Source organism: Bufo gargarizans, chromosome 9 (assembly GCF_014858855.1).
Source record: "Bufo gargarizans isolate SCDJY-AF-19 chromosome 9, ASM1485885v1, whole genome shotgun sequence".
In the NCBI taxonomy this organism is placed as follows: Eukaryota; Metazoa; Chordata; class Amphibia; order Anura; family Bufonidae; genus Bufo; species Bufo gargarizans.
Window position 1 is genome coordinate 183,201,554 of NC_058088.1, and position 11,826 is coordinate 183,213,379.

The 11,826-nt window shown below is 46.6% G+C and overlaps 1 protein-coding gene across 3 annotated transcripts in view; it reads left to right on the forward strand.

Annotated features, from left to right (window-relative positions):
* The window catches only part of DBH (dopamine beta-hydroxylase), a 30,010-nt gene extending 21,212 nt beyond the window's left edge, over positions 1 to 8,798 (forward strand). For all 3 annotated transcript variants that reach the window (XM_044268249.1, XM_044268251.1, XM_044268250.1), the window contains exons 10-13: positions 3,132 to 3,191; positions 4,282 to 4,409; positions 5,025 to 5,184; positions 8,111 to 8,798. In XM_044268249.1, coding sequence (XP_044124184.1) covers positions 3,132 to 3,191; positions 4,282 to 4,409; positions 5,025 to 5,184; positions 8,111 to 8,245 — 483 coding nt within the window. In that variant the 3' untranslated portion in view covers positions 8,246 to 8,798. The remainder of the gene's footprint in view (positions 1 to 3,131; positions 3,192 to 4,281; positions 4,410 to 5,024; positions 5,185 to 8,110) is intronic.
* The last annotated feature ends 3,028 nt before the right edge of the window (positions 8,799 to 11,826 follow it).

Consider the following 11,826-nt stretch of genomic DNA (forward strand, 5'->3'; position numbering starts at 1 on the left):
GAAAAACAGTTAACCCTTTGTGACATAATGGCTCAATATTTTTTTTTAATAAAACCTATTGAAAAAATGATTTTTATCCCAAAATGAGTGCTATCATCCCAAAAAATTCTCCCCCAAGGTGTACCTAGCTTTTAAATACTAGTGCCTCATGCCTCAGTCAGCATAATCTGTTTATCATAATCCATACAAAGTCAAGGACCTCATGGAAGTTTGCATGTCTGGATTAAACTGCCTCGGGAGAGGTGTTAGAACAGCATTGTAAGCTGCAGACCATTGATGTGGCACCCTCCACATCTGCTCAAGCTCAGTTTCTCCAGTTTTACATGGATAGCTTCTTTTAGGCCCTTTTGCTCTGACTTATTACTACCAAGATACCATGATCTGGATGAACGCAAACCTTCACAGACGTACAATGTACATTGATCTATAAAGTTGTATGAAAGAAGAGCGGTCTGTTGTCCATAGCAGCCAATCACAGCACAGCTTTCTTTTCACTTCCTGCTTTTGAAAAATGAAAGCTCCACTGTGATTGGTTGCTATAGGCAACAAAGAACATTTTCTTTTCTTAGTTTTATAAATCTGCCCTGGTCAGTTTTTTAAAACGGGCATCCCCTTTAAGATACAACCACCCTCAAGTCAATACCTCAGCTTATGTACTAAGCCCCGATCCTCTTGCTTCAGCCTTAATTCCTTATGATGTTCCCTATCATTAACCTTCAACCCAGCGCCTTCATCTCCTAATCACAGCCGCCCCGATGGATCAGGATCGTGAAGGTTATTTTTTTAATTTTTATTAATCGGATCGTTCCTGGCTCCTACAGAAGTCAATACCACTTATGCAGGCGACGCGCTTCAGGCATCTGTATGCGTAATGGACTGTGTGTACTGTATAATCAAGGTCACAACGGCGTAATGTGTACAGGAAAGCGGGCGATGGGCGCTAATCACCTGCCCGTATCTGCTCCATCCGCTGCGTACTATTGCTTTAAAAGTGTTAGTCAAGGAAATTAGAAAAAAATTGCTGCTTTCTTCCAGAAACAGCGCTGCCTGTGTCCTCAGGTTGTGTGTGGTATTGCATTTTAGCTATGTTCTCTTTGAAGGGTTTATTCCATGATTAATGTAAAAAATGAGAATCAGACATCATATAGAACATGACAACCTCTTTCTAACAAAGCTAGAACCAGCCCTGTACCTCACATGGATCCAGACATTTATTGCTCTAATTGTTCTACTAGATTTATTTTAGGCTGGCAGCTCACGGGACGTGTCCTTTCTCAGAGGGCATGTGCTTTCTCAGAGGGCATGTGCTTTCTCAGAGGGCATGTGCTTTCTCAGAGGGCATGTGCTTTCTCAGAGGGCATGTGCTTTCTCAGAGAGCATGTGCTTTCTCAGAGGGCATGTGCTTTTTCAGGGGGTGTATCCTTTCTCAGGGTGCGTGTCCTTTCTCAGGGTGCGTGTCACTTCTTAGAAGGCATGTCTTTCTTCAGAGTACGTGCCGTTTCTCAGGGTGAGTATAAGTTCTTTCTCAGGGGGTGTGTCCTTTCTCAGGGGCATGTCCTTTTCCAGGGGAGGTGTCCTTTCTCAGAGGACGTGTCCTTTCTCACAGAACAAGTACTTTCTCAGGGGGTTTGACCTTTCGCAGGGGGCGTGCCCTTTCGCAGGGGGCGTGTCCTTTCTCAAGGGGTGTGTCCTTTCTCAGGGATCATGTCCTTTCTGCCTTTACTCTTTCCCGTAACTGCCACAACTTTTAACAGAAGATATGGCGGGTGACAGTAGAAGATTTTAACTGAGCGTGTGCGACCACCTCAGTGAGGTGGACAAGATATGAGTAAAGTAAGAAACAGCAGGTGGCACTATACAGATAGATAACTCTCTGGCTAATTACATGCAATTACAAAAGTATTTAGATCTGGGTGCTGGTTTGAAAAATTTTGAATAGTTTTCGTGGCACAAACCCTTTAATGGAGTTCAGCTGCAATTCCTTACACAACCTATGGACAGTGGTGGCACCGTTTCTGGTACAAAGTGGGCAGGTTTGTATACTCCTTCATGAGCATTACACGGGGGGTCATTGAGTATATATCAAGCCTCCGGATAACGGCTGAATGGAGCTGAGGCGCAGTACCACGCACAACCTGTGGACAGGGGTGGCACTGTTTATGGAAGACCCAAGGGATTTTCTTCCTTTGTTGGTAAGAGCAGTGCTAGGTGGTCTCCATGGTGGTGGTCATAGAAGAGAGTGGGTCCAGTGGCAAAAATAAATTTTTTTTTAATTTTTTGCCCCCTCTGCACCCGTCCATGACCCTTGGGACAATTCCCCACACTAAGGGTCTATTCACACGTCCGCAAAATGGGTCCGCATCCGTTCCGTTCATTTTCAGTGGGGCCGGAAAAGATGTGGACAGCACACAGTGTACTGTCCGCATCCGCACTTCCATTCCGTGGCCCCGCAAAAAAATAGAACATGTTCTATTCTTGTCCACAGACACGGACAAGAAAAGGCATTTCTATTATAGTGCCGGCCATGTGCGGTCCGCAAAATGCGGAACGCACATGGACGGTGTCCGTGTTTTGCGGATCCACAATTTGCGGACCGCAAAACGCTTGCAGACGTGTGAATGGACCCTTACAGTGCAGTCCCCCAGGGGGGTGGAATCCTTAATAGGTTCTCACCTAGGGAAGGCTGAAGCCAAGCATGGCAGGGCCCCTCTCTCCAAGGGCCCCATGGCAGCCGTATACCTTTGCAGAGTTGACTACCATTACATAGCCCATGGCTGTGGTCAGGGACCACCCGCAGCCATATTTCACGACACGTTCATCCTTGATTTAACCTATTCCTTTCCACAGGCACCATAAAAAATCTGTCATTCCTAAGGGTCCATTCACACATCCGCAATTCCATTCCACATTTTGCGGAACGAAATTGCGGACCCATACTTCCGGGTCCTGAAAAAAATAAAACATGTCCTATTCTTGTCCGCAATAGCAGACAAGAATAGGCATATTCTCTTAATGTGCGGTCCGCAAAATGCACAACGCACATTGCCGCTGTCCGTGTTTTGCGGATCCGCAAAACACACACGGATGTGTGAATGGACCCTAAATGTGTTTTTCTGTATTCTGGCTCGCAGGGGGACTTGCTGGTAACGAGATGCACTTACAACACAGAAGACAGGAGCAAAGTCACAGTGGTAAGTGCTCACGTAATGCCCACGTCTTAAGACGTTTCTTGTAGCTCTCCCCAGGTGCTCCATCTCATCCTGCGAAGCACTAGCGTCAGAGCGATTCCGGATTACATAAGCTTAACTGGCGGCAATCATCTCCGAGTTCCCTTCACTCCTTTATTATAGAAGATCGCTCAGTAATCTTCTTTTTATGTCGCCCTGTCTCTTCTTTTTTTTCTGTCCTCTTCTTATTCATTCTTAGGTCCCTTTCACACGAGCGAGTTTTCCGCACGGGTGCAATGCGTGACGTGAACGCATTGCACCCGCACTGAATCCTGACCCATTCATTTCAATGGGTCCGTGTACATGAGCGGTTTTTTTTTTTCACGCATCAGTTCTGCGTGCTGCATGTTCTATATTCTGCGTTTTTCACGCAGCCCTGGCCCCACAGAAGTGAATGGGGCTTGAGTGAAAAACGCATCGCATTCGAAAGACGGCATCCACCAAAATAATATCAACCTACTGTACCCAAAACAGCCAATATAGTGTAATAATATGCCATATAGTGGCCATATAGTGTGAAAAGATGCCTGAGCCTTTCTGCTGCCTGAGGCAAAAATTGAAACGGCGCCCCCTCCAGCCCTACTGTTAAAGGCATACCGTGATACAGCTGACTATAGAGAGATGAGCACTTACACAATGGAAGTGCTCATCTCCCATGGTCCTACCACCGCCGCCACTTGTCTCTAGGTTTTGCTGCCTTAGGCAATCGCCTCACCTGGCCTCATAGGAGGTGTACCCCTGCATATAGTGCCCATATAGTGTGAAAATATGCCATATAATGGCCGTATAGTGTGAAAAGATGCTATATAGTGCCCATGTAGTGGGAAAAGATGCCATATAGTGCCCATGTAGTGTGAAAAGATGCCATATAGTGCCCATGTAGTGGGAAAAGATGCCATATAGTGTAAAAAGATGCCATATAGTGCCCATATAGCGCCTATAGTGTCAAAACTGTACACATATAATAACAATACTACAGACTGTCAAGTCAAGATGGCAGGGCCCCTATATGGAGGAGGCCTCTTACTTTTCATTCTTATGTTGGTTTATGTAGGGTGGGTTCAGCATTACGGATGAGATGTGTGTGAACTATATACATTATTACCCCCGCACTGAACTGGAAATATGCAAGAGCCACGTGGATCCCGAATATCTGAAGAAGTACTTCAGCCTTGTGAACAAGTAAGAAAAGTATCCTCAGGGGCGGGGACGGAACGTCTGGTAGCCAATCAAATCACAGAATTGAAGACAGCAGTAGGAGAGGAGCGTGCTGATCTTCTGGAGTCAGTGACCTACCTGTCCACTCCTGTGTTGACAGGGCTTCTGAAGTCCCTAGTCAGCAATAGCTTTTCAGGAATATATCACAGGCCACTGGCCCTGATGGCTTGGGCCCCTGGTCCCACACTATGAAAAAGCAGCTACATTCCCATGTTACACCATAAGGTGATGGGTGTTTACACCTTTAAGCCACTTTTCACCTTAGGCAACGGCACCTTTTGCCTGAGCCTTGTCCCGATGCTGAGATCGAGTCCCTGTGTCATACAGCGCCCCCTTGAGGCCTGCAATCAGTTTACATCTACCCTGCATTTATTTTAGTTTTTTTTACACCCCCAACAATGAATGACCCCATACAGCTGCTTCCATATGGCTACAACCCTATTTATAAACAAGTGAGTGGCGACACTAGTGACAGACATATGGCAGGTCACGTAGAGCACACTGCCCCATTGTTGTACCCTGAGCATAGTACCATACAGGTGACTGGTATCGCCCCTTTAACATCTGTTTTCCCCATAGCTTCAGCGGTCAGGAGGTCTGCACCTGTCCACAGTCATCTGTCACTGAACAGTTTAACAAGGTCCCGTGGAATTCCTTCACCAGCAAAGTCCTGGACTCCTTGTATAATTATTCTCCCATCTCCATGCATTGCAACAAATCCTCCGCTGTGAGGTTCCCGGTGAGTATCACCCAATGTATGATCTAGGTCAGAAATCACGATTAGATCCTGGGAGCCCAGAATGACATCACGGTCAATAGGTGAATGGGATGGAATAGTATTTTAGGATCTCAGAGTACCTTAGCTCAACTCATGGAAACTGGGTCATGCAGTAGCTATATAGGGTGTAGAGCTAGCAGACAAATTGGGGTCCTGGTTCCTGAGGGTTCCCAAAGGCCTCTCTGACACATAATAGGACACCACTATTATAAATGGCAGATGGTCGCTGAGGGCCCGTTACAGATTTTGCATTAGGGCCCAGGAGCTTCAAATTCTCCCACACCCTTTTGAGCAAATCCGTAGGGGTTCCTTAATGCTCAGCCCTGAGACTTGGGGGGTTGAGGTTCCAGGGGGCTTAATAGTAAGCCTGGGTGTGCGGATCCTCGGGGGAGTAATACTTGGCCCAGAAGTCAGGTTCCCGAATGCAGAAGCTAAGTAGCTGTACGGTGAACGGCACCAGGGTGACCTGGGCAGATGCCAGGGCCTGCTGGGCTTGATGGACCTCTGGTAAGCTGGATACTGTATGTTGTATGCTTGTCAAGTCAAAGGTGTAGAAAACAGAAAACCCACTTTACAGTGATCCTAAGGGACCCAAACACCTGGTGTGACACTAGTGCTCCAGTAGAAGTGGACTATGATACCTAATAGTGACATCACATAATTCAGGCTGAGCTGTTCCTCAGAGGCGGGATTCAAGGCCTTGCCTTCACAAAGTGATGACTCCATTGTTAAAATGAGCATTAAGTCACTTTTTTAAACCCCCCTCCCATTGTCGTAAACGTGCATTTACTTTATAACTAAATTCCGTGCAGAGACGTAAGTGAAGCTCCTGGTCCCCAATGCAAAGTCTGTCATGGGGCCCCTAAGTAAAGTGCTCTTATGTTGCAAAGGACCAGTCAGGTCCTCTTAGGCACCAGTACCCATGTGCAACTGCAACCTCTACACCCCCTATAGTTACACCCCTAATGCTGCAGCTTAAAGAGAACCCATCAACCCTATTAAACCATACACACTGCCTGGCAGGGTTGATCCTGAGGATTAAAACAATACCTGTCTTATGAAAATCGGTTGTGGCGTTCCTGAGAAAACAAAACTTTTCTTCATAATCCATATGAGAGCTCCAGTGCTTTGAGGGGTGTGGCCAAGCTTTTCACAGCTGGCCACGCCCCTCAGTGCACAGACACCCTAATTCAAATATACAATAAAAGTCTTTTTTTCTCGGGAACGCTGCAGCCGATTTTCACAAGACAGGTATCGTTTTAATCAGCAGAATCAATCCTGCCAGGCAGTATGTTGGGATTAATAGGATTGTTCCTGCCGACAGGTGCCCTTTAATTCCTTACATATAATGAAGCTTAGAAACCTCATCGTGGGAGGGAGGGGGACCGACCTTTATCTTGCATTCAAGTTCAAGTGCACATTTAGTCGATTTTTCTCTGCCCTGATCCTCTGGTTATTGTAACCGTGACTTACGTCCCACGCGTTTCTTAAAAAGCACAGAAGAATACAAATGATATATGTATTTATAGAGGTATGGAGGGATCGGGCTCTTACAACCCCTCGTTTTATAGACCACGAGACACAGAAACCTATAATTCCCTAATCTGTCCTATATTGCACTTCGCCTGTGAATACGGCTTTGTTTTCCCTCTGAACGGGAGAAGTGTTTTCCCATGGGGAAGGAACAAGTAATCTTTTTGGGATAAACACTACTAATGCGAGGCTCACCCACGCTGCTAGTGAGATGGAATAAACACGAGCCCCCCCGCCGCTCGCTCCGAGGAGGGGGCGGAATCTCTCAGCGCTCGCTCCTTCGTTTTTTTTTATAGAAAAGGTATTTTATGCCTCGGCTCTTTCTCTCCGCTCTGTGGGAAGGTGTTTGTAGGAAACTGAATGACAGATTTCGTGCCGCATGAAGCAGAAGGAAGAAAGAAAATAAAGGACTATTGAAAAATAGCTGCGGGGAGTGAACTGGATGAACGACCCCTGAAGAAATCTAGATATTTCTAGCGCTGGCAGTGGCATTTAGGGGGCACCATGGTGAAGGTCGAGCAGTATCTTCACAAGGCTCGGGGGCAAATTGAGTCGCAGAGCAATATTCGAGTCGCAACATAACCACGAAAAAAAAATCTAAACTTTTGGCATTATTGGCGACTTTGCCAGCAATACAAGCGAATCATTTGCCGTTTTTCTACTGTCTAACTGATGCAAAATCGCACGCACCCCGCGGCCCACATGGCGCCATAAAGTAGTCAAGTCGTAGACTAATTGCTCCGATTTTTGGGTATTACATGATGCGTAATATGCATCCAGTTTAAGGACGTTTTCAAAATCTCACGTACACGGTGCGGAAATCCACAGTTTGTGCGGATTTCCGGTGGAGATTTGACCCTTTGCAACGGAAATAGGCGTAAGCAACCCGTTTAGCAGTGAAAACCACATGAAAATGCCCCATGCCGTCCTCAAACTGCGGATCCCCAAAATACAGGTACTGACCGTGTTGCATCCGCTTTTTTTTTTTGCAGACCTATTGGCTTCAATGTCTCCGCGGTCTACATTTTACAGCCAAGTACAGGACATGTTCTACCGCTTTACGGAACGAACATACGAATGCGGAAAATGCACGGATCATCCTCGTGCTGCCCGCATCCATATGTCCGTTCTGCAAAAAGAATGGGCCCACTGAAGTCAAAGGGTCCGCAAAAAGAAGGCATACGGCGCACAGGCCGCACTCATATTTTGCAGATCCATCCATATCCCCCCCCCCCCTCTATAAAGGTCCACTTAACATCCTCATCATACGGGGTGCATATGGATACGTGACGACTACTGTTATGATCGCTGTGTATCAGGGGCTTCACTTTTTTATGTTGCGCATATCTTTCAGGGTGATTGGGAGAAGCAGCCATTACCGGAGGTTACACAAGTCTTGGCACCAACACCCGCAATGTGCCAATGCCAAGAGGACTCCATCTCTGCAGGACCAGCTTTTGTGAATATAAAGAATTTGGGACATTATTGAGGACATTGAAGGCTGCAAAATTCTGTCAAAAATTATAATTATAAAGCTTTTGCGGCTAACAGTCCAGGACAACACATCGCCACCTACGGGTGACGCCGAGCGTCAAGACACCGCTCATACCTGCTTATAAGATGCCAACATAAAGTATTTTCATGAGAAAGCAAAATATATTTTTGGACAGAGGGGTAGAAAACTTTTGAATGTATATCCGAATTTGAGCTGCAGCTATATAGCGATAACATAATAGAATGTGACTAAGTAGGGATTTTTGCCATTTAAAGGAGACGTACCTACAAGCTTTTAACATAGGCCAAGTTGTAGGCATTTTTCAGGTGCATCTAAGAATATTGTGGCCATTGCAGTGCGTTCCTTCATTCCTAATATATCATATCTTAAATATTAGTATTTTGAGATGGCTAGCCTTTAGATTAAATTAGAGGTGGGGGCGCTGTTGCATTGATATCAATGGACAGTGCTTGCTACCAGAAGTGGTGTACAGTGGTACTGCAAGTGATGTATTTGTGAACTACAAAAAATAAATAAACCAAGGTTTTTTTGGGGGAAAAAAATTGCATTGTAGTACGGTTGTTTCTCATCTATGTACGTGTGAGATGTATGCTTCAGTTCATGATTTAGGAGCAGGAGGTGCTGAGCAGATTGACATATAGATTTGTGGGAAAAGATTCAGTAGAAGTCATTTACTGATGTAAATCGGACACCTCTGTATTTAAGAGTCCAGTGGGCGGTCTTACTCAATGACTGACAGCCTTCTCTGTCGTAGGACCGCCCACTGGACTATTGATTTACATCAATAAAATAGCAATTTGTACTGAAGCTCTTCCCATAAATATACGGGGGGGGTAATTTATGAAGACTGGAATTGTATACGCCGGTCTTAATCCCCCTTTAGCTGGAGGCAGATGCGGCGATTAATTTATGTAGATGCGCCGGCCTCTATATCTACACAGGCCCTGTAGCATAGCGTTGCAATGCTTTACTGTAATTAGGCGTGTTCAGGTTCTTAACCGTTTAGGGTCTGTTCACACAGTTTTCCTTGAGCGGATTTCGAAGCAGATCCCGCACCACACTGAAAAGACTCCCAATCTGCCCTCCATTGATTTTAATGTGCACGGATTCGAAACGTGTGTTGTTGGAGCAAAACAATGGTCTTTCTCCTTCTTGCCACAATTTCTGGGTGACCACTAGCAGATTACCCCCCCGTGAATGGAGTCAAATCTGCGGGCAGATCCGCGGCATGTAGAAATGAAGATCCAAGGTTCAGTCTTGGATCTTACAGTAGATTTTTCAGATGGAAAATCCACCGTGCGAACAAATCCTCACGAGTTATGTCCGGATTTCATCCTTTACAGTGCGGCCAAACCTAAAAATCATCAGCGTGACATGCTACGGTTTTACGGTCCGCACCGTAGGTCATATTATATGCCGTTTCCTTCACAGAAAGGGTTTTATATGCCGTGGAAAATCCTTGTATAAACATATCCTTAAAAGGGTTCTCCGAGACCAGGAACCCATGGTCAGGAGTGGTGGGTCGGGCAGGACTTGGATTCTAAGTGCGATGTTGTCATCTGCGTCGGTCTGAAGTTCCTTGGGCCCTCCAGAGGAAATGATTCTGAGGGCCCACCCTCTAGTAAAACAGGGCCCTTAAGGTCCTATATACACACAGAGGTCCATTCTAGTCAAAGCTGGGGCTAACTGGAGGATGCTCCGGTGGGCCAGTCCAACCGTGGTCAACGCTGCTGGCCAGTGACCTGTGCAGGAACGGTGGTCACTTCTGAGGCCATGGATTGGCCGGCAGCGGTGAATGTAGACGGCAGGTCACACTTCTGGTCCAGTGGGGTCCTCAGCAGGGGGGCGATGGAAGCTCACCCCCTAAATGTTTGTGACAAGTCAGACCATGGGTTCCCGGTCTCGGAGAACCGTTTGAAATGTTTCCCAACAGCTTCCATTTCAGCAGCACTTAACTCCTCCAAGCAGTCTTGCCTCCTAACCTGAACCCCCCTGGGGGCTGTAATTACAGCAGAGATACGGGCACCCTTGTCAGGGCGCATTAATCGGGGAAATAAACAGGTAGAGTCAGGAGCGGGAATGTTCCGCTTACTTGTCTCGAAAGAAAAAGGAGAAGTTCAGTGAAGTCTGCTGCACGGCTTTTGCCCGGAGTCAGTAAAAAGCAATCTCCATATTTCTGTTTGGAAGTTTATCTCATACATGAATATGAAGCGGCAGCCAGCTGGTGCCAGCGCCGGGTAATGCCCTCCAGGGACTTCACTGAACGGCTAATGAATCTTGGAAAGGTTAAACTGTGCAAAAACCGGGAGCTTACATAATGCCAGGATGATGCCCGGCTCTGGCCTTCACTTGTCAGCGAGCAAACAACCTCTTCACCTTTAAGGAGCTATTCCAGGAGCCCCCATAGACCGCAGCGACAGATGCCACGACACCCACAGAGGGTAATGTATTCCTCTTACTGAGAACATTCACTTCCTGCCATCACCGTGCATTATAGGCACTAAAACCCTGTTCATCCTGAGCTTCCTGTTTCACGAGTAAGACCACAGGACTGCTACTAGAATAGAAAATCACAATGGAGTTAAAGGGCATCATTAAGTTTTAATATATGCAAAATGAACCTCTAGGAGCGACGGGGGGCGTTACCGTTACCCCTAGAGGCTCCGTTTTCTCTGCGCCCTCTCCACTTTGATCGACATGGCCAGCTCTGATGAGGTTTTCATTGCCTGGTGCAGTCAAAGTGCAGAGGACGCAGGAGTTGCAGAGAGCATAGCCTGTAGGAGTAAAGGCAACGCCCCCGTTGCTCCTAGTCCGGTGATGGCTAACCTCCGGCACTCCAGCTGTGGTAAAACTACAACTCCCAAGATGGACACTTGCTTGGCTGTTCTCACAACACAGAAATGAATGGAGCATGCTGGGAGTCGAAGTTTCACCCCAGCTGGACTGCCGGAGGTTAGCCATCACTGTTCCTAGAGGCTCATTTGCATATAATAAAACAGCACTTTTCTCAGCAATGCAGACACATATGAACATGGGACCAACACAGAAGTCTTCAGCTGCCAAGTGCACGTGTAACAGGTCAGCCAGTGTCATAGGGACAAAACTGCTGACAGATGCCCTTTAAAAGGGGTTGTCCTTGATTATAGAAATAGTCATGACATTTCTTCTATAAACAGCGCCACCCCTGTCCACAGGCTGTGTATGGTATTGCGGGGCAGTCTCATTTACTTTAATGAGGCTGAAATGCAATACCAGACAAAACCTGTAGACAGGTGTGGGGCTGTCTCTAGAAGAAGGCAGCCATATTGTCTTATCATGGACAAAGCCCTTTAGTACTGCATAATAGTGCCGGTATATATGCTCTCTGGAAAGCTAAATGACAACCTTTATGGCCACTGAACTGGACAACCACCCTTCAGAGTGGAGCCACCTAATCGATCCACTGTGGGCAGCCCTCAAGCTCCTTTCCACGCATCAGTCCGGGATTCCCATTATGATGCCCATGTGTCCTAATAGGGCATCCCCTTTAATGGTGGCCATTAGTAGATGTAGAG